This window comes from Amblyomma maculatum, chromosome 4 (genome assembly GCF_055883805.1).
Source record: "Amblyomma maculatum isolate TAMU_Amacu chromosome 4, ASM5588380v1, whole genome shotgun sequence".
Lineage (NCBI taxonomy): Eukaryota > Metazoa > Arthropoda > Arachnida > Ixodida > Ixodidae > Amblyomma > Amblyomma maculatum.
In genome coordinates, this window is record NC_139347.1 from 161,366,912 (window position 1) to 161,389,756 (window position 22,845).

The window sequence follows — 22,845 nt, forward strand, 5'->3', positions numbered from 1 at the left end:
TTCATTGGTATTTGTCTCCAATAAATTTTCTTTACACGCATAAAAATCCCTTATGCTTTTCATGGCATCGTTAACTGTTGGCGCCTTATATATACAGGATGTTTCTGGGAATATTTTAAGCGACTTTAAAAATAATGGCTATTAAATAGCAAGAAACATTTGAAGAAATTCTCTGCCGCGGTGGAAGCAGTATGGTACTGAACTCCTCTAGTTACCCAGGTAATTAATTACGAGACACAAATCAACTTTCTAATTATCGCAGTTTGGATGATAGTTCTAATGAGGAATTTCAAGCATTGAACAAGACGATGCCAAATAATTTTTTTTCAAACGTGACAAACTAAATTTCTGAAGCCCTGAAGTAGGCCGAAATCTGAGATATTTTCGCACAAAGCAGAAACTGAGTGCGAGAGACGTGCAGAGCTCTCCGTAGAGAACAGATTGTCTGATGATAATGTGATGCACGAGTCATATTCGAACTGCTACATCTTGTCATATACTTTATTTCCAGCTTTCGCTCTTAAAAGCAATGTGCAGGCAGCTGCAAATGGTTGGCGGTTCCCTTGCACCAATCTGCAAGGCAAAATAATGTACACGTGGTTGCGGAATACTGCTCGCAGTTCGAATTTAGTCGTCCCCGGGCATCGCTACTGCACCCCGAGCTTATTCCGCATCTCTGGTGCTCAGTTTTGGTTTCGTGCGAGAATAACTCAGATTTCCTCATGCTGCAGGGCTGACAAAAATGACCTTTTATTCGTTTCAGAGACTCCTATAGCATCGTCTTGTTCACGGCTTTAAACGTTCTTTTGGGACTCACTACTCCACTAAAATACTTAAATAACTAATTTGTGTTTTCGTTAATGAGATCGATAACTAGATGAGTTATAACGCAACTGTATCCACCACGGCAGAGAGCTTTTCCCAGGCAATAATTTTCCTTATTTTGGAACCACTTTTTTTTTCTCCTTTGACATACCCTGTATACACTGCCTCTCTCTCCCTGTCTCTCGTGCGTCTGCTATAGTGTGCGCTTGAAGACTAGTTGCTAAAGCTCTCAGAGCAAGAGTGGAAATAAAAACTTCCTACACTGTTCGGAATCCGATACTGCCCGATACCGGACTGTCTTTTCCGCGCTGCGGAAATGGTGCTGACTTGTTGATTGCACAATGGCGCAGTACGCAGAGAGAAATAGACACAGGCCCCCCCGCCCTCCCCCCCCCTTCCCCCTTCACAGGAGCGCCACATAGACCACCTAAGTATTACTCATTTATGCTTGTTTACTAAGCAATAGTCCTTCTGCCCAAGTCAAACTACTCCACTCAGCCTCTACAACTAACCATAAAACTTTACTCACGTTCCAGTTGCTTTTGGAGGCGACGGTGACAGTTCGAACATTCCACCAATCTTTTGTGGCCTGTATGTTGACTGACATCAGGGGATCTCGCATAGCAGTTTCTTTTGTGAACCTGAACAAAGACAAGTAATTTGCCACGGACTGATAGCGAATTCATGATGGAAACGCCAGCCGAGTGGCAGAAAGCACAGGAGAAAGAATGACATGAAACAAAGTTCTGAAATGGGGTAAACTAGGAAGCATGAAATAACCAACTTTTAGAAGCCTAGCAGAACGTAGTGGTATAAATCTTCACTTTAAAGGCAAGGTAAACTGGTGCACCAATGCTTTAATTTAGCCGCCACTTAAATGCGAATAATTCAGAAGATATTTAAATCTGAAAGCTTGATCTCAGCTACTGAAAGTAGCTGAGCCACCTAGCTACCGCCTCAAGTGGCGCGCTCCCCAGATCTGCCATGATGTGTGAAACTTTATGAAATGATGGGCTCACCTGTAAACGTTCAGTTGGCTCTTGGCGCCACGCCCTCTCCACCAGAAGGTGACGCATGTAGCCTCGGTTGGTGGTCGCGTAGGCATGAACACCCTTGATATTGGGTGGTGGGAGTCTACTGCTGTTGTGTTCAGGTACAGGTAGAAACCTACGCAGGTAATAAATATTTGTGTACAGGTGCGGCAAATATTTCATGCATTTTGTAAATGATATTGGCTGCTGTGGCCGGCAGCAATCGATAGTGGACTTTTTCATGAGGAAATGTAGCTTCCTCATGCTGATAGGAAACGTTATTTTATTTAGAATGAATTACTGCGCTCCGTTCACTCATTCCCACAACCGCAAGCATCAATATTTTATATGTGAGCAGCACAAATATGCCTGATTGTCTCCAAAAGAAACATAAAATTAGCTTAAAATAAAACATGTATTCGCACTTTCACATAGTTTAGAATGGCCAGAGCTTTTCAGAGCTCACTTTGGATGAAAAATTCTTATCGTTACAAATGAACACTTCGAGTAACAAAGGAGTCGATTGCAGTCAAGTTTGATTTTTAGGACGGTGATAAAGGAACGCGGACAAGAGGGGATAGGCGCCGAATTTAAACTAAGGTTTACTTGCCCAAACCCGGAAATTTATGGAACATCCAAGCCGTATCATAAAGACCTATCACAATAAAGGTCGTAACGAAAATTGGCAACCAGGATTAGCATTCAGACTGGTGGGGCTCTGGTCATGGGTACGAAAAACTATTCAACGCCATTGAAGAAGCGATTCAAAATAAACAAAGCACTCTTGTTTTTGTGATACACCTCTTTGATACGCCTTTCATTTTTCATAAAATGCAGTTGAATTCCAAAATGCATAGGCTGCGTAAATAAACTAGCTTAAATTCGGCGCTTGTCTATTGGATTTCGTTTTCCTCCTTTGCCTTCATCCTCTTTCTTCAGAATCTACTACAGCTATGAGCCCAAATCAAAGTATTTCTTGAGTGAATAGAAATGGTAACAGAGCAGCAGTCATGAGCAGTGTCGAAGATACATGTATCTTCGATCCTATATTTAAATAAATTTTGTGTGTCGGTAGCAGGCATCGAGTGCTGAAAATGAAAGTATCCGAGTATCGGTGTCGAAAATATATTTTTTGTGTATCATGTATTTTAACGATAATCGTTACTCCGCAAAATATTGAAGCCCCTGTGTGTCAGACATTTGGTTGAAGGAGCTCACTCAGGCGCTAGTACAAGCCAGGAGGCACCTTTGCTTGCAGTGCATTCTGATTTTCCTCCTGCTCGAAGTCTCTCTCCTTCAAACACCCCGTCTCTTTAGTCTCCATCTATCCATATTCCCTTTCTTTAAAACTGATGGAGCCAATTGCAAGTAGGCGCTCGTGAGGTTTTTTACTTGTGAGCACCGAGTGAGTACCACGAAGCCGCTAAGCCGTTAACAGACACGCAGAAACAAATAACATAATTGAGAAAGAAACACCAAAGAAGACAAACAGGAAGTAGGGACCATGCGCCCTTGATACCTAGCTGCTCTCCCACCCTTTTGCAACCCGCCTTCGTGTCCGTCTGTGAGGCATGTGATTATAGTCAAGCAGCATGCTCAGTGTTATGACAAACTCAGTAACTTATGCATGACCCTATCTCTCCAGACCCTTGAGCTTTGCATGTCGGCTTTGCTTGGCGGCAAGAACATGAGCGTCTAAGGCCTCAGTCGCGCACGATGCAGTCGCCATTCTTGTAGTTTACAGCGTTTGATTCGAAACAAACACCTTTCTTTGTAACTGCACTGGGAAGAGGCTTCCACTAGGTTTATTCTCTAAAAACTATTACGTCTAAAATATTAAGCAATACACGACGTAAAAGCTATGTAATTGCACCTTTCCAGCACATACACTTGAATAACAAAAATATTTCAGCGAAACGTGAATAAACCTTGTGAAGATACGCTTGTTTCATAAAGCAATAAACTGTTGAAATGTTTCTGAAATATGCGAATTGATTGACGTCATATTAGCCACTCTCTCTTAAAAAGAACAATTATTTCTTCTATCTAAACCAGACTAAGTTATCAAGAGACGCTAGTGAATCCTGACTTTGTTAACTACATTCAAAATCCTCGAGTCGACGCGTCTTATCTTCTGGTAAAGGGTCCCTCCATCAAATGCAACATTGCGCCCCGCTCGACTAATTATATAGAGAGGCTTTTCTTATTAGCCTCGCTTACAGAACGCCCACCTGGCAGGGCTGTCTCGGAACTGATTAAAACGTTCCGCCATTTAATTTTGGTTATCATCTAACTTTTACACAGAATGCGAGCGTTAAAAGTCTGCTATAGCACTAATATCAAAATACCTGCTCAATTTCCTAAGCGCAAGCAGCACTGAGTCTTATAGGAAAGAGAAAACGGACGGGGCCATCGGGTAATGAACGTGTAGTATATGAAATGGAAAGCCACAAAAGAAGTTCCAAATTTACTTGTATGTGGCCATGTGCTCATAGGCTGGTTCGTATGAAGTACACTAGCTTAAAGAAATTGTTCGCTAGGCTGCTTGTCGCACCTTTGTAACCATGGCTTCAATTCAATGTGAAGTTTGACAAGGCCAGCTTCCCAGACAGCATAGTTTCCATAAATCTGTGCTGTCGAATCTGTTTAAGCTCTTTCAGAGAAACGAAAACTGCAATTTAGGTACCACTGAATGTTCTAGAAAGCATGGTAAAATTTTCCAACTTCGCTAATATATTACCGCCATTATCACAATGGGACTTTAGAGATGTATCGAAGCAATGTATATGCAGTATCGAAGATATGTATCTGAAATCGATTTCGGAACGGTATCTTGTATCGGTATCAGAATTACAATTTTTCAAGGTATGGAACCTCGGTATCGAAGATACTTTTTTAAAATATCTTGCCCAGCCCTGACAGGAATGTCGTAAGGGCTGGTTACAGTTTATTATCAACGTCAATTGAAACACGAAACGGAGATATTTAACATATACAAATGAATATAAGATTGGCTGCTTGAAGAGTAACAGAAGAAATGCATTTGAATTATTCTATGGTGCACTATTTTGTACAGCCGAACTGAAACTCTAGTGGAATAGGGTTTGCTTTGCCTTATCCTAAGAATTAATATTTCGCCGTTCACTTTCGATTGAGCTTTTGGTTTTGAATTTGACGCTTAAAAATATTATGACTAAACTGCGGCAGCGATCGGGACAAAGTTCCTATATTCATGGACTGCACTTACTATACATTTCCTGCTAACTACGTTCCTTATGAGAACCGTCGCCAGTTTTGCGGTCTCCCAGTGACGCCTGACCAAAGCAAGCTATCCGGGATGCGCAAGCCGTCTTCGATGATGTCTATTCCCATCGATGATATGTTTATGTCATTAGCTTGTTTGTCTCTAAAATATAAATTCTGTTTTGAACAAGAGAGCAAACATATGCCAATATTGAACTTCTGATGCCATGATTGGACAATGGAAGCGCAATTAAAGAACTTTTAATATCCATAGTAGCTGCATTACAGTTACGTTGTAATTGATGCTTTCATACTCATAAAAAATAAACTTGGTATTGCTAGTTAGGTTCACACAACTAAATACTCCGAAAGCGTTTATTCTGTGCAGCTTGTTCTGAGCGCACTATGACACACTAACAGCGCGCCGAGAACCAACATGCAGAGAACCAAGTGGCTCCTATCATAGCACTGCTTTATTCTGTGCGTATTCTGTTTTTTAAGCACGAAAAAAATATGCCCACCCAGGCAGCTATGACTGATTTATACAATACCTTATGTGGGGAAATATTTTAAAGACCGCTTGTTTTCATAGAAAAACCTCTGTGCTTTGACATTCCCCTCTTGGGGTACTTCATACATATCTTTGATTCGCAAGGCCGCTAATCTTAGTCGCGAAAAGATGTTTTACTGCTGAGGATATCTGAAATGCTTCTATTCTACCATATATGGTCGAGTGGTTTGGATGTCAGCTAAAGATGTCTCTTTAGTTACTGCTGTATTAATTGTAGTGAATTAGCTGGTATAATTCAAAGTGCACGGTTTGTCGTTTCATTTGCAGTATTGTAGAGCACTAGTGCGCCTATTGTATATTAATAACAAAAGGCCACAAGGTACTGCAACCTTAAGGTAGTATTTTGAACGCCGAGCTTGACGCAAACAAAAGAATGTCTATGCGATAGCTTCGTTTACGGAAGCTTTTTACCTCGGTATTGGCATTAAACTTTGGTAAGTTTGCCAGTGGTCGCCTGATTCTATCAGTTTTTTGTAAACTCGAAATAAAACAGCTTAAGTTTGGAATGTTCCGCGTGAATATTTATGGCGCCAAGGTGCACATTTTATCGCCGCTTGAAGCGCACCCTGCGTCGCAAAGCAGGTTTGAAGTTTTTGTTTTGTCTTCGGGCGCAATGCACTGGCGCGTATATAATTTGCGCCATACATTACTCACGTCTCTTTTCTTATAGGCCATAACTTGGTTGTAAAGTTTTCTAGGAAGGAAATGAGCAAAAAAAATTTGTTATGATTCATTGAGGGCCAGGAAGTATTACAATACTTAAGGAGAGAGTCGTGACGCTTTTTGATATTCACGATATAGCAAGAATGCTGGGTTGTTCAGCCTCACCATCATCAGCAGCATCATCAGCAGCGTATAACTACGCTCACTGTAGGAAGAAGCCTCTCTCTTACTCGTATAGTTAACCCGGTCTTGATGATAATTATATTGCCTCCAATGATTTCCGGTCCCATATAAGAGTGGTCTTTGCTTTGCACATCAGCATAGCTTGATAAACCATTTTAGGCCCCATTGTTTAATAGTGGGTACCAGATATATATATATATATACTCTTGAAAAAACCAATCAAACCCTCGCAAAGCTTCAGAAGACAGGAAGAGAAAATAATAGGTAAAAGCTTTCCTTGCCAGAAAAAAATAACAGTCTGGCCGCATTCGAACGAATGTTCATGAATAAATATTTCAGTGCGGATCTCATCCACCTCTGCGGACTTTCCTAAATATTTAACCAACGTCGTTTTCACTTCGAGCGGTCGATTTACTCTTTTTGCCTTGTTGTAGCAAATCATATTGGTAAGGTTAAAAGGAAAAGTGTCTGTCCTGGTGAAGGAGCTGTACTGGTGTCAAAAACCGGACCTGGACCTGGACGAGATTCATTATTGCAGAAAGAGATTGCAGCTGTGCACATTTTTGCTTCCCTTTTGAGACAGCACGGTAATCCCATATAGTATAAAGCCGAGATTAAGATAATTTTCCAGAAGAAAATACTTCTCGCAAAAATTGCCACCATTTTGTTTTGGTGGATTTTTGGTAGGAAGTGCGCGTTCAAAAAAAAAACGATACTGCCTGTTGAGCTCACTAATACAATGTTCTCAAAACATTTCCCAAAAAAGGCGTCGCGTGGGGTAAGAGGTACTGTAATTACTGCTCAAATACTGCATGTCGATTATTGCACCATAATACTATTCTAACAGGGGCAGAATTAACCGCGATCGGCGTCTCGGAATGTTAATATACATGCAATGGTGCATTGTGGTTGAATGACGCTTTATTCCAGAAGGCGACCGGTTATATAGATAACGCGAGCAAGGTGGTTTCCGGCCTCCTATCGCGTCCGTGACACTAAAGTACAGCCAGTTCATGCAGCAGAATGGACATCATCAACGTCATCATCAACACCATCGTCGTCGTAGTCATCGTCACCACCATCATCAGCTGGATTATACCCAATGCAGGGTGAAGGCCTCTCCCATTGTCCTCAAATTAACCCGGTCCCGTGCTAGCTGCATCCACTTTACCTCTGCGAACTTCCTAAACTCATCCACCTACCTACTTTCTTCCGCCCTCTGGTACGTTTTACTTATCTTGGAACCCAGTTTGTTGTCCTAAGCGACCATTGGTGGTCCTCTCTACGCACTATACACGTCCTTTCCATGCCCATTCTTCTGGATGTCCACTAAAATGTCATTAACTCGAGTTATTCCCCTGATACGTTCTGCGCGCTCCCAATCTCTTAGTGTTACACCAAACAATTTTCGTTCCGTAACCCTTTGCGTTGTCCTCAACGTAGGTGGTTCCCTTAACTAAACTTAAGTAGAGCAGAGTGGTAGGCAGGGCTAGTTGGTTTATGCTCGTTATATAAATAGGACAACTGCGTTAAAAACGCGAACCGAAAAGCAAGGACAGGACGCGCTTAGACTCACAAGTGATATCACATGAAAGGTGACATATATACAATGGAGAATTAAAAACCGCGTGCTCGAGGCTATCGTTTCGTCTCCGTCATAGCCTCGAGTCTAGAAACAGCACCTCGCAATCATGAAGCATAATCGAAGGAACGAACACGCACGCACGCACGCACGCACGCACGCACAACACACACACACACACACACACACACACACACACACACACACACACACACACACACACACACACACACACACACACACACACACACACACACACACACACACACACACACACACACACACACACACACACACACACACACACACACACACACACACACGCGCGCGCGCGCGCGCACGCACGCACGCACTTTTTCTTAACATGCGTTCTATGTTTCCGCCTTTTTTAAGGCAATTTTTGACCTATTCATCCAATGAGTCTGCACCGTGCATCGAAAACATAAAAGCCACAGTACTTACCTTTAAGGCTACTAAGTGTGTGGTCCAGGATGCCGAATTTTTTTGCAAGTACCGCTGTCCACAGGGCGAAGCTTCCAGGGCCGTTGTGATAATGGCAAGCATACGCTGGCTCAAAAGGACACAAATCTGGCAAAGGAAAATACATTGTTAGCAAATGGGGAATACTCGATCGAAAAACTCTTAGACATTTTCTGTTTCTTCAGTAAACCGCAACTGAAAAAGCGGTCCTTACTTAGAGAAGCAGAGAAGCAGCACTGACTAAGCTGGTAGTGGAGTGACTTTCGAGCCACATGCAAAAGATAATCATATCCGGAAGGCATGAATGCTGATAATTTTATTTTGTGGTCATAATACATTGGCATGCATTATCTTCGTGGAGTACCCCACCCATTACTTATTGGTACACAGAGATGAAAAATTCTTTTTAACAGCCCTTGTAACTTTTCATATCAGTGTGCTGTTGAACTCGTAAATACCACAAAGAAACAATATAACATTAAATTAAAATTCATTTTCTTAAGCAACATTTTTCATTTCAAAATATTATTTTAAGCATAGATACACTTAAAGATATGAAATGCGACCTGTCTACTTGATTTCTTATAGGGAACATTAGATAGTCGTAGGGGCGAAACTGCTATAAACAAGTGAGGAAAGAAGAGCACGGGAATAATGCAGGAAAAAAGAAACCCAAATATGCTTCGCTCTTTCATATTTTGTAATTATTCTTGACTTTGAAATTACAAGCCATAATATATCCTTAAGATTAAACCACTCCAGTTCATGTATTCTGGAGTACACACCTTCTAGCTCGTATATGATTTTCCACTCTCACAATCTACAGATTCAATATAGGCAGCAGGACTTTAACCGACAACTTTAGCAAACGTGCCGCAATCTGCATAGACATGTTCTGGGGAAAGCGTGCGTTATAATCAACCTTTAAAATGTGACTGTTTGCCTTGAAACCTTCCTATTTCAACGCTTCAAACTATTCAGTGCTGCGAGAACATCGTGAAAATAAAAAATCTACTCAACTGGGTTTTGTAAAATGAAATTGCTGATTGATGTTTTATTAGTGGGGCCAACTGGACCTCTTATAAAGGTAGAAACTTTCTTAAGGCGATCAACCCATGCGGAGCGCTCCAGGTGCATTTCGGCTCTTCCGACAGCTCTGTTGTTGTGCCCCTGCTCATGACTTTTCGAATAAATCTTAAAAACATACGATGTTCCCTGCGCTTGTACTTTCAGTTGCTCTAATTCGCCATTTTTGTTTTCGGACTAAACTTGCAATATTGATCTGTTATAAATCTTGGTTTTGTTTACGTTATACGCCACTGAAGTATTCTGTAATTGGCTGGTGAGGCAGCAGGGGAGGTTATTACGTTATGGACGGCTACCCTAGAAATCTTTATTTTGTTTGGTTTGCCAGCATTAACTGTCGAAACTACTCAATTTATAAGCAATGGCGTAGTGTAATGTTCCGTATAACTTCAACTACCAGGGGTTCATTAAAGTGGACTGATATTGCACAGCTCACAGGCACCTTTGCGTTTTGCCTGCATTCAAATGGTAACACCGCGGTCGAGATCTGATCTCGGCTGTCCGGCTATGCAGGTCATCGCCCTGCCCATTAATCCCCCACGGCGTGGGTTTGAAAATATTAGGTTACATATTTAGGATGTAGAAAGTGTTTAGAATACTTGTTATTCAAAGTTGACCAATAAAACGTATTTCTGCTTTTTCAGTACAAGAGCACAGGGAGTGTTCTGCGATTGTACACATTGTGATGTAGGCGGTATTGTTAGTCAGTGTAATAAGTTTTGAGTACTATTTTTTTAAACAGAATATTGGCCATAATATTTTAACAATTTGTACACCAAACCGTATGTTCTCAATTTCACCAGCCGCACACATAAGACGCATGGCTCGTACTCAGAGCACCACTGTTTACCTTCCTTTTGTTACCGATACAGTATAATGCGTTCTTAGCTGGGCAATGACAGACCGCATTGTACATATCTGCCCAGCCAATGCTTCTGAGGTGCTTTTACTTGTATGTAACCGCAAAGGCACAAGAGATGCACCCATACAGAGAAATAATTATTGTTTTACCAAAGAGCACGCGATTATGCTAGTGACGTCTTTAATTTAAGCTGAAAAACAAGCAAACAAAACAACGTAGTTTGAACTATAGCAGTAATAGGACTAGAAGATAATGCAAATAAACAAAAGCAACTCGACAGGTGCACGGTCTTACTTTTCCTGAAAATTAACGGGATAGCCGCCCCCTCCCCCCAAACAAAAACAAAAAACAAACAAATTTTCAATAAAATGAAGGCGTGGTGAAGCTTACGAAATAACGTCTCCAAATATTCATAATAGCTCACCTCTAGGTGGACATTTCCCTGCACTAACTTGAAGGTCATCTAGAGCGAGGATGCCAACGTCCAAGTAAACTTTAATCTCCAGCTGCAATATATGTAAACATGTCCAATGACGTGCAAATCACTTAGTTGTGCAAATAAACTATATACCTCTCTTAATAATAACTGGGAAGTATTCAGTTTTGTTATGCATGGCATGAAACTACTAAATCATGTAACATACCCAATGGTCTATCCCGCTTTAAGTAAATCAATAAGCCATTGACAGTCTCTTTGCAATGCGCCCTTTTGAGGAACAAGAGTAATGAGCAGGCCTAACAACCATCGGCATTCTATACGGATCAGAATTCTACACTGCAATATCATCGGCGCCTTTTTTCAGTGTTGTCCGGTCTGTCCGCCGTTAGCACTGTGACTGATCTCTTTTTGTACAATGTATGAAGTGTTTTCAGCAGAATAAGTACCCGTCAGCTGAGACACCAAAATAATTCAGGATGTAGAAGACGTCTCACCACTGAAAGCGCGATTTTAATCAAGTCTTTGAGAATTCGTTTAATTTATAATATACACATATTTTACTTAGGCTAAAGTATAGGTTCAAAAAATATAATAAAAAAAAAACCGAGTACATACGGTAAAGTTTCTTGCTTCCTTTTTAAGATCAACCTGAACATGGTTCCATTTGTGGCTTGTTCGTGTAGTGAACTCGTGGATGACTCGGTTGCCGGAGCGTACCTTCACGCTATTGAAGAAAAAACGCCGCCGAAAATCAACGCTTTCAAAAAAGGCAAGCGCAAATATGCAGAAGTAAGAGCATCCTTTTTAAATTTATAATTATCTCATTTTAAATTTCTTCTCCAAATATGTGAAAACAATGAGTCTGCGACTTGACATGCCACCAAAGAAACAGCCACCGTACACCAGAGCCATTCTTCAAGGATGACAGGTTTACGTACATTAACAGAAAGCTCCACGATCAAAGTGGGCAGCTGCATGCTCTTTGATGCAGGATAAGTTCCTTTCCGCAAAAATTGCTGGTTAAAATATCAGCAAAATTGTCTGTTGCACGCCCTACTCAGTTCAGCCCAAAAATGGGAAATGAGCTCGCATTACGATCGTCATTCTAACTATGCTCGATGCATCTAGCACAGCTTACTTGCTATGAACTTACATGTATGTTGAACAAGAGCATTTGATGACAGATGACATGATTTAAGACTTCGTGCTACGTACACCTATCCCATTTTTACAGAGTTAGGGGAATATTAAAACTGCGCTGCCGCCTTGCTTTCCTCGCAATTTATATTTTCCGCTTGCATTGTAAACTTTACAGAAATGAAGGAACAGGCAAGAAAGCGACCACGTAGTTGGCGCAGTTCGGCTTTCTTACCGTTTCTAATATTCACCGTATAGGCTGGACCTTTTAGGAAATGATTACATTTTGACTATCCCGGCTACTTGAAGGGCACTTTGATAAAACTATGAAGCATGGCAAATAATGATCATTTTCTAATAATAATCAACGTGTGTAGGATCGAGACCAGCAGTGTGTACCTGAATCTTGCCATCATCATCATCAGCTTGACTATACCCAGTGCAGGGCGAAGGATCCTCCCATATTTCTCAATTTAACCCGGTTCTGTGCTATCTGCATCCACTTGACCCCTGCGAACTTCTTAATCTCATCCGCCCACCTAACTTTCTGCCGCCCCCTGCTACGCTTTCCTTCTCTTGGAATCCAGTTTGTTACCCTCAGCGACCATCGGTTATCCTCTCTTCGCACTACATGTCCTGCCCATGACCATTTCTTCTTCTTAATTTCCACTAGAATGTCGGTAACTTGAGTTATTTCTCTAACCCACTCTGCATGCTTCCTATCTCTTAATGTTACCCCTACCATTTTTCGTTCCATTGCCCTCTGGGTTGTCCTCAACTTAAGTAGAACTCTCTTGGTTAGCCTCCACGTTTCAGCCCCATAGGTGAGTACAGGCAAGATGCAACTGTTCTATACTTTCCTCTTGAGCGATACCGGTAAGCTGCTAGTCATAATCTGCGAATGCTTGCCAAATGCGCTCCATCCCAATCTTATTCGTCTGGTTATTTCCTTTTCATGGTCCGGATCTGCGGTTACTACCTGTCCCAAGTAGACATACTCGCCTACTACTTCCAGTTCTTCGTTACCTAATGTAAACTGCTGTTCCTTCCCGAGGCTGTTGAACATTACCTTAGTCTTCTGCATGTTGATTTTCAAGCCTAACTTACTACTTTTCCTGTCTAGGTCATCAATCATTATTTGCAGTTCATCCCCCGAGTTGCTTAGCAAGGCAATGTCATCAACAAATCTCAGATTACTCAGGTATTCTTCATCTACCCTTATCCCTAACTGCTCCCATTCCAAGTCTCTGAATACTTCCTCTAAGCAAGCTGTGAATAGTACTGGGGAGATTGTATTTCCTTTCCTAACACCTTTCTTTATGGGAATTTTGTTACTTTCTTTATGCAGAACTATGGTTGCTGTGCAGCCACTATATACATCTTCCAGCACTTTCACGTACGGCTCGTCTACCCCCTGATTTCGCAATGCCTGCATCACCGCCGAGGTTTCAACTGAGTCAAATGCTTTTTCGTAATCAATGAATGCTATGTATAAGGGCTGGTTATATTACGAGCATTTTTCTATCACCTGATTGATGGTATGGATATGATCGATAGTAGAGTACCGTTTCCGAAACCCTTGCTTGATTCTTTGCTTGATTGCAGTCTAAGGCTGTCCTGATTCTATTAGCGATTACCTTAGTAAATACTTCATACTAACAGACAGTAAGCTGATTGGTTTGTAATTTTTAAGGTCCTTAGAGTCCCCTTTCTTATGAACGAGGATAATGTTTGCATTCTTCCATGGTTCCGGTACCGTCGATGACACCAGGCACTGCGTATACAGGGTGGCCAGTTTTTCTAGCACGATATCCCCCCGTCCTTCAGCAAATCTGTAGTTATCTGATCCTCTCCAGCTGATTTCCCCCTTCCTTATGCCATATTCACCTACTACTTGGTCTCCTGCCTGCTTTTTCTCTACCTTGGAATTGAAGTCCCCCATTTGTACAGTATACTGCGTCGTTGCTTTTCGTATTGCCGATTCTACATCTTCGTAGAAGCTTTAAACTGCCTTGTGATCATAACTACATGTGGTTGCATAGGCCTGTGCAACATTCAGTTTATACCGCTTATTAAGCCTAATTACGATGCCTGCCACCTTCTCATTAATACTACAGAATTCATCTATATTACCCGCTATATACCTATTGATAAGGAAAACTACTGCTAGTTCTTGCCTCTCCGGTAAACCTGGATAACATAGTACTTGGCCGTCTTTCAGTACAGTATATGCCTGCTTCGGTCTCTTAACCTCACTAAGCCCTATGACATCCCATTTCATACCCTCTAGTTCCTCTAACAGCACTGCTAAACTAGCTTCACTAGCTAGGCTTCTAGCGTTAAACGTTGTCAAGGTCAGTTTTGCAATGGCGGCCTGTCCAGCGGAGCCAGGAATTCTTAGCACCCCCTGCTGCGTCACAGGTCTGACACAGTGAGCCCCTCCAGAATCCACCTGGACGGCCAAGGCTCACAGGTAGTTTCAAGACTCAGAGCTCTACGAGGCTCTGAGTCTTGTAGAGCTACATAAAGCATTCATTGGTATTGGGAACAAAGCTGATCATGGACGTTAGAAGGCTGCCCAGATTTGGTCATCGGAGGCATTGGAATGTGGCAATGCGGTGCGCACTCAGGGATCTAATAACTGCCGAAATATAATCTCGCCGGCTCCCACCTGGCACTCTGCTTCGGAATGCATATATAATTCGGGGAAGAAAACAACACCGCGACGGCGAGGAAATATACGAAGCGTGCAGTCGTCGTTATGCATATACCTATTTAGTTCCGATTAAACCGCTTGTATACTTGACATCACAAGGCATTGCATTCCATATGTGGGAAACGGGAATAACGTTTTAGCCTTGTAAGTAGAGGTTAATAGGTGCGCTAAATTTTTATCTATCGCTTCAGAAGTGTTTCGCTTAAAGGCGCCTAGCATGAATTAAGTTTTGCATAGTTATTTTAAACAAAAGAAAAATAATTTCCACGAATTAGTTTTTGCATAGTTATTTTAAACAAAAGAAATATAATTTCCACAGTGCTTACCTTGTATAGAATGGTATTTCGTCGACTAAAAGAATGAAAATATATGTGCTGCGTTGCAGTTGGTATTGATAATTCGTTAATGAGAGATTTGTTGCCCGTGTAGGACTAAAAATTGTAGGGTAATTTCTTGCCCCAAGTATGTAGGCAGGAATTGAAAATATTGTGAAAGTAGGCTAGGTCCACACGGCAAGGTCGTGAAGGCAAGGCAAGGTATGCCGTGTCAGCGTTTAATCTGATGGAGAAAACCCAAGCGCGTGCCGGCGCCGGCGCCGCGGGACGATGGTGATGGTATATACAAGAGGAAGAAGAAGATCATGGCATGTACAAATGAAAGAAGATCCGTGGAGGGCTCACACAATCTGCCCGGGGGTGTCGGAAGCGGCCAGCCTGGCCGCTCCTAACCAACCGATGTGCCGCGGAGCACAAACGGCTTCACGCGAGATACGTACATTTCAGTTTCAATTCCACGGTGGCGTCGGTCGGCTGGGGGATCAACAGGTGTGACCTGGTAGTTTACTGGGGGAGTTTGGTTGATGACTTTGTAGGGACCAAGATAGCGGCGCTGAAATTTATCATTAAGGTCAAGGGTGCGCAGTGGTGTATAGAGCAGTACTTCGCGACCAGGACGAAAAGAGACCACACGATTCGTCCAATCGTAGCGACTCTTGCGGTCTTGCTGGCACGCTTCTGTGTTAAGGCGGGCAAGATGACGGCATCTTGCCACACGGGATAAGAACGGGGCTGGTAATGATGAGGAGTGGTCGGACGTAGAGAAGAAGGAAGTGTCGAGGAGTGTAGTGGGAGGAGAGCCGAAAACGAGGAAAAATGAAGAGTAACCTGTAGTCCGCTGTACTGCAGTATTATAGGCGAATGTGACGAATGGTTGAACAGAAACTCAATTTCGACGATCCGGTGTGATTTACATGGATATCATATCCGATAGGTTGCGATGAAATCGCTCAGTCAGACCGTTAGTCTGGGGATGGTAGCTTGAGGTTGTCTTATGGAGGGTGGATGACGCACGAAGAATTTCGGATACGCTTTCGATAAGAAGGCCGTCCAGCGTTCACTTAGGAGCATCCGATGAGCGCCATGACGCAATACAATTGACCGCAAAAAGAAATTAGCTACCTCTTCAGCGGAACAAGTCGGTACAGGGGCCGTCCCAGCATAGCGTGTAAGGTGGTCGACAGCTGTTATAATCCAATGATTACCCCCATTGGAGAGAGGTAGGAGACCATATAAGTCGATGCCACCTACGTCGAATGGTGTGGCGGGACAGGGAAGGGGCTGTAGGAGGCCAGCCGGGGAGGAAGTCGGCCGCTTGCAACGTTGGCATAGGTGGCAGGAAGCAACGTATTTAGCTACGGTGATAGACAGGCCAGGCCAAAAGAATCGTCTTTTCACGCGGTCGTATGTTTTGTCAAAAACCAAGATGATCTGGAGTAGCGTCATCGTGGAAAGCCGCTAGTATACGTGGACGAAGCACACGCGGTACGACTGGGAGCCAGCGAGTTCCATCAGGATAATAGACGTAGCGGCATAGTATGCCATCTTCAAGATTCAAATTGCGAAGCTGTCGGCGAAGCCTAGCGTTGGGTGGGCTCCAAGCGCCGATAAGGCGGTCGATGATGGGCCTGGCAGTAGGCATCAGCTAATTGCTGTGAGCGGAAAGCGCGCTTGTTCTCAGAGCCGTCAAAAGAAACTGCAGTATTATGCGTCGATGGAAGCGATGGTCGGCTCTGGTCAGAGGTGGAAATGCATTGTGAAGAAAAACAGCAGATTGATTCCGAAACGGGGCAGCGAGAAAGATCGTCGGCGTCTTGATGTTTGGCGACCCGTTTATAAACGGCGTCGAAATGGTATGCTTGCAGGCGTAGAATCCAACGGCCAAGTCTGCCTGTCAAATTTTTCAGTGATGATAACCAGCAAAGAGCATGGTGATCGGTCACAACTGTGAAATGCCGACTATGTAGGTAAAGGCGAAACTTTTGAACAGCCCAGACGATGGCGAGACATTCCTGCTCGGTAATGGTGTAATTTTTCTCAGCTGGAGTCATGGTCCTACTGGCGAAGGCAATCACTTTCTCACGCGAAGTTGCATCGCGCTGCAGAAGGACAGCGCCAAGACTGTGACCACTGGTATCAGTGTGCAGGATGGTAGGAGCGCTGTCGCTGAAGTGGCCAAGAACGGGATCTGATGTGAGGGCGTGCTTTAGGTCGTTAAAAGCAATGTTGCACTGTTCAGTCCACACGAAAGGGCTGCGCGTGTTTAGTAGTTCATGAAGTGGCGCGGCAATAGTTGCAAAATGCCTTATAAATCGCCGGAAATAAGACGCCAGGCCGAGGAAACTGCGCAAATCTATAGTCCGTTGCGGACGAGGAAAGTACAAAACCACGATTATTTTTTCAGGGTCTGGGCGAATGCCATCATGGCTAACCAGATGTCCCAATATTTTAATTTCCTTCTCTGCAAAGTGACACTTCTTGGTTTTGAGCTGAAGGCCCGCTGAAGCTAGACACGTGAGGACTTCATTCAGGCGCTTGAGATGGTCGGTAAAGGTTGACGAAAAGATAACAATGTCATCCAAGTAACATAAACAGGTTCTCCCTTTGAGGCCACGAAGTACAGTATCGATCATTCTTTCAAATGTTGCGGTTGCGTTACAAAGGCCGAAGGGCATAACATTAAACTCGTAAAGTCCGTCAGGAGTTGCGAAAGCGGTTTTTTCTTTGTCGTCCTCGTGCATAGGTATTTGCCAATAGCCTGAGCGGAGTTCCAAGGTCGAGAAATATTCGGCGCCTTGGAGAGGGTCAAGGGCGTCATCAATACGCGGCATCGGGTAGGCATCCTTGCGGGTAATTTTGTTAAGTGCGCGATAATCAACACAGAATTGTACCGATCCGTCTTTTTTTATACTAGTACTACTGAGGACCATGGGCTTGTTGATGGACGGACAATATAGCGACGGAGCATGTCAATGACATTGTCTTCAATTACTTTTCGTTCCGAGAGAGAAACCCGATAAGGTCGTCGGCGTACAATTGAGTTACCTTCAGTAAGGATACGGTGATATGCAACACTAGTCCGTCCCAACGGTGGGGAAGTGGCATCAAAAATGGCTTGGTGGGCTTGAAGCAATTGCAGCAATTCTTGGCGTTGGTGCGGCATGAGGTTCGGATTGATTGTTTTCGACAGCATGGAAAGAGAGACTTGCGATGAATGACGTTGCGGAGGTAGCGGGGCCGTCAGCGCCATCATGGACATAGGGTGAGCATTCGCTATGCATGGCAGGGTAGTTTCTTTAGTCAGCACGAGGGATTCACGGTAAGTGTTCGTGGCAGCTACTCTCGCTGAGCTGCTGCGGAATCGTACAAGACTTGATGGGAAGGCGATTCCACGTGCAAGATGACGACGAGATGGTGCGATGAGTACATCTCTGTCAGTGATGTGTTCAGAAAAAACGGTAAGAAGTGTTTCGCACTGTGGAGGCAATACAGTACCAGCTGCGGCAATGAGGGAACGATGCCGTGCAAAAATGTCAGATGAAAAATCTCTGTCTGTCATATGGATGACACGGTCGCCACAAGAAATGAACGCTGAAGCAGTTGACAAAAAAATCCCATCCAAAAATTATCAAATGCGCACACGGTGACAGCACAGCAAACTGCACATGGTGGCGGACGCCGTCTATAACAACTCGAACTGTACACATTGCTGACGGGTGCAGAGGGACGCCATTTGCTCCACGAATTTCAGGTTCATCATATGGTGTCGTTACTTTCCGCAAACGGTGGCACAAACCAGCGTGAATAACAGAAAGTGCAGCCCCTGTGTCAACCAAAGCTTCGACCGGTAATCCTTCAGTTAAAACGGAAATCATATACGGGCGATGAGGAGGACTTTTTGTAAGTTCGCAAAGTGCAGTTCCCACTCCAGAAACTGCACCGCTTAGTTTTCCGATTGACGGACAGGGAGAGTTGTTGCTGGTCGAAGTGGCGAAACAGAGCGGCGGTATGGGGAAGGGAACCGGCGTCGGGATACATGAGCCCAACTTGGTTCAGACGAGGATACCGGCGGTGGAGAGAATCGACTACGTTGCCTGGGAATCGGTCATCGCTGGTAATGCGCAGGTATGTCACTTTCGAAGGCGTCATAGCCACGTCGCTCGTTCTGGATGCGTCGGCAACAAAAGCGAGATACATGTCCTCGAATTCCACAATAATAGCACACTGGGCGAGAGGGATGCCAAGGTGCGTAATAAGGTGGCGTTGATTGAGCCGTCGTCATGGCGTTGATGTGGTTGTAGGGCGGTGCTTGGGGTGGGGGAACAAAAGGAAGAGGGGATGCAGCGACGTGAGCTTAAGTTGGTGCTGGGCGAGGTGCAGCAGGATCAGGTGTGACAGGGTGGTTGATAGTGGCCAACTCTTTAATGTGGCGGAGGCCGGCGTCGTTAAACGCGGAGACAAATGATCGCATCCGTGCCGGCTGAAAGGGCTGAGGGCTTGGAGCTCCTCGCGGATTATCGCTCGAATCATGGCTCGTAGATCGAGGTCAGTAGAGGTCGGGGCAGTAGCGAAGCCGGGCTGCAATTGGGTGGACTGTAGCTGGTCGAGGCGTTGGCAGGTCGTAATAAGAGTATCAACACTTGATGGATTCTGGGCAACTAGGGTGTTATAAGCCATGGAACTGATTCCTTTCACGACATGGTGTACACGTTCAGATTCCGGAATGGTGGGACTGATACGCCGACAGAGTGCAAGCACGGCCTCTATGTATGACGCAAAGGACTCATCGGGATCTTGACGGCGGGAAGCGAGCTTGATCCTTGCGATCTCCGTCCGAACAGCCGGGTCGGCGAAGTACTGTAGGAACTGCTGCTTGAAGGTGGGCCAGTTTGTGGCGTGGGGCTCGCGGTTAATAAACCAATGTCTGGTGACCTCAATAAGGTAGAAAGAAACGTTTAGAATTTTAAAGCATCATCGCACCGGTTGTAGGCACTGCAGCGTTCATAAGTGTCAAGCCAGTCATTGACGTCTTCGTCGTGACGACCAGCGACCAGCGGCGGGTCGCGTTGTCGTGTGGGCGCCATCGGAGGCGGTGGTGTAGCCGAGGTAGAGGGTCCGGCCGGGTCGGGACTGCTCTCGGTTGACATGACGATGGTAGTTGTTAAACGGTGACCGGAACGTAGCTCCAGCGAGAGGCAGGACACAAGGCAGCGAGGGGATCGAATTTCACCTCCACCACTTGTGAAAGAAGGCCAGGTCCACACGGCAAGGTCGTGAAGGCAAAGCAAGGAATGCCGTGTCAGCGTTTAATCTGACGGAGAAAACCCAAGCACGTGCCGGCGTCGGCGCCGCGGGACGATGATGATGGTATATACAAAAGGAAGAAGAAGATCACAGTATGTACAAATGAGAGAAGATCCGTGGAGGGCTCACAATATATGATGAACAATTTAAATGTAGTAAAGAAAAGAGTTACCTCCTCAGACTAAACCTCAACACCATCACGCAAAACTGAAATACACTTACCTTATTGATACTTTGAATCTATTGGGATCAGTGCAAATATTTGATTACAACGCTTCTAGCATCTAATAATACAAAACCGAGGATACTTTTGCTTTCACTTAACAAATTATGCAGGTGCTGTGTAGCTTCAATTGCATACTTCTGTCTAATAAAGAACCTATATGTTATTTGAAAAGCGTAAAGTTTTCTGAAGAGACGAAGGAGTATGCTTTATCACACTCACAGTGTATGTTCTTCATTGTCAGTGAACTGCCAAAAGCTGAAACAGGCTTCATTAGTAGTGTTCACGGTCAAGTCTGGGCTTTTCAAAACAGCTGTTTCATATTTGTCGTCGTTGTCGTTGGAAACAAAGATGAAACGACCTAAAAAAAGGCAATGTCAAAATCAGTTTTCCTGCACTTTTCTTATTGATAAAGCCAATTTTTATCTCATATGGCGATTGGTTCAGGTTCTAATACTATTTTGATTACAACAGCACATCAACTTTATGCCGCCTCTCGAATGTGGCAGTGTATAAGCCAACACATTTGTTTCGCGCACTTATGAGTAATCTTACGGAATAATCAACGAATCTAAAATTTACCATATCAACAGACAAAGTAAGTAGTTTTAGCGTGTCTCAAGAATGAAGCATATTAACTGTTGAATTCAAGTAGAGCTACTGCTTTTAAGAAGTGTAAACTGTGTTGAAGACGAATGCATAATTGTTACAACTTTAGCGACAGTTGGTGCTTGCCACTAAAATCGCCGAGACGTTAAAGTTCTTACATGATGCGCCTCGAGCTTTTTTTAAAGCAAAAAAATCACGAAAATGAGTTGTAGCTCTTAAATGATAGCGGAATATTTCTGTAAAAAGAAGCCCTTTTCATTTTCTCTTTCTTTTTATTTTTTGTGCACTAGCATATTGGCATTTTACGGCCTACGTATATTTTTCACAAACAGAACATTTCTGATAAACCATGCAGCTGCTCACCTCTGTAGGCTCGGAGAGTGTGATCAAATCTTGGAACGTCAGGGACCTTTCTGACCGGATCATTCAGAGCCCAAGCCACTGATCCACCATTTGGGTCCCAGCCGCACATGTTGGCCGCTTCGAACGTGCATATTTCTGCGATTCAAAAACAATGATTATAGTCATCATCAAGCTTAAGGCCCGTGAAATGTCCTTTGCATGCTTGGGCCCTTCCAAAGGACGTCCCGAGCGCTTTGCCTATCTCTTTATCTCTCTTCCCTCTAATCTTCGTCATTTATCACTGTTCATACCATGACTGCGGAAACGCGTCTCTATGCTAGGAACAAAACTTTGTAGGTTATTTACCTGAAACCCAAATGTAAAAGTTATGTCCAAAATGTTGTTGCGATGGGACTAGTGTTCCCGGCAGACCATATGCCCGCCGCCAAGGGCGGAAAAATTTCCGGCTGGCCAAGACAGAGACGATGTCACAGGGATAACATGATCATAAGAGACTAATGGCACAGTACCATCAATAGTAGCCTATTTCCAAATTGGGCACCTTGGCCCTCTTGAATAATTTGGGTAATATCCCAACGATCGATAGCTCGAAAGGTATACGTGGGCGAATGCAGCAAGGAACCTGACGTAAACAACCCGAAAATGAACCTGAGAACTCGAATGCTTTCGCATTCTCGTGTAAAGAGTCTTGGGGGACGTCATAGTTTCTTCCAAAACTGAATCGCTGTCAGGCGAATCACAGGTGAAGGCTTAGCACTGCAAGTGATTTTTCGGTGTTCGTTTAGAATACGTTTTCTCTAGAGAGTAATACAGCGGTTTTCTCGGTATCTATAGCATTAGTATTTTTAAAAATCTTTGGAGGCAGGGACAGCACGTCTGGCGGGGGTGTTTAAAAAATTCAAGGTAAGATATATGAATTTGCTCGTCTAAGTGTTAAAAGAAATTCAAAAACTTTGGAGGACTGGTGATCATACAACGACGAAAAATACATAAGGAATGGAACGATAATACAGTAGAGGGGAAGGAAGGAAGGAACGGAAAAACGAATTTATTCTCTTCGAAGGGGATAGGCATTTTAAAAGGGCTTGGTAGCCAATGCAGCTGCAGGGGAATAGTTATCAAGAGCTTTCTGGGAGGAGGAGAGAAAGACTAAAAAACAGAATAATAACACATCAGAGTAAATCATACCTGTC

At 43.7% G+C, this 22,845-nt stretch overlaps 1 protein-coding gene across 2 annotated transcripts in view; it reads right to left on the reverse strand.

The window, feature by feature from the left end:
- The window catches only part of LOC146193373 (MAM and LDL-receptor class A domain-containing protein 1-like), a 241,331-nt gene that overhangs the window by 120,517 nt on the left and 97,969 nt on the right, over nt 1-22,845 (reverse strand). For both annotated transcript variants that reach the window (XM_084602734.1, XM_084602733.1), the window contains exons 23-29: nt 21,653-21,787; nt 20,903-21,041; nt 11,581-11,689; nt 10,951-11,032; nt 8,561-8,686; nt 1,845-1,992; nt 1,355-1,466 (exon numbers count right to left, since the gene is read on the reverse strand). In XM_084602734.1, coding sequence (XP_084458860.1) covers nt 1,355-1,466; nt 1,845-1,992; nt 8,561-8,686; nt 10,951-11,032; nt 11,581-11,689; nt 20,903-21,041; nt 21,653-21,787 — 851 coding nt within the window. The remainder of the gene's footprint in view (nt 1-1,354; nt 1,467-1,844; nt 1,993-8,560; nt 8,687-10,950; nt 11,033-11,580; nt 11,690-20,902; nt 21,042-21,652; nt 21,788-22,845) is intronic.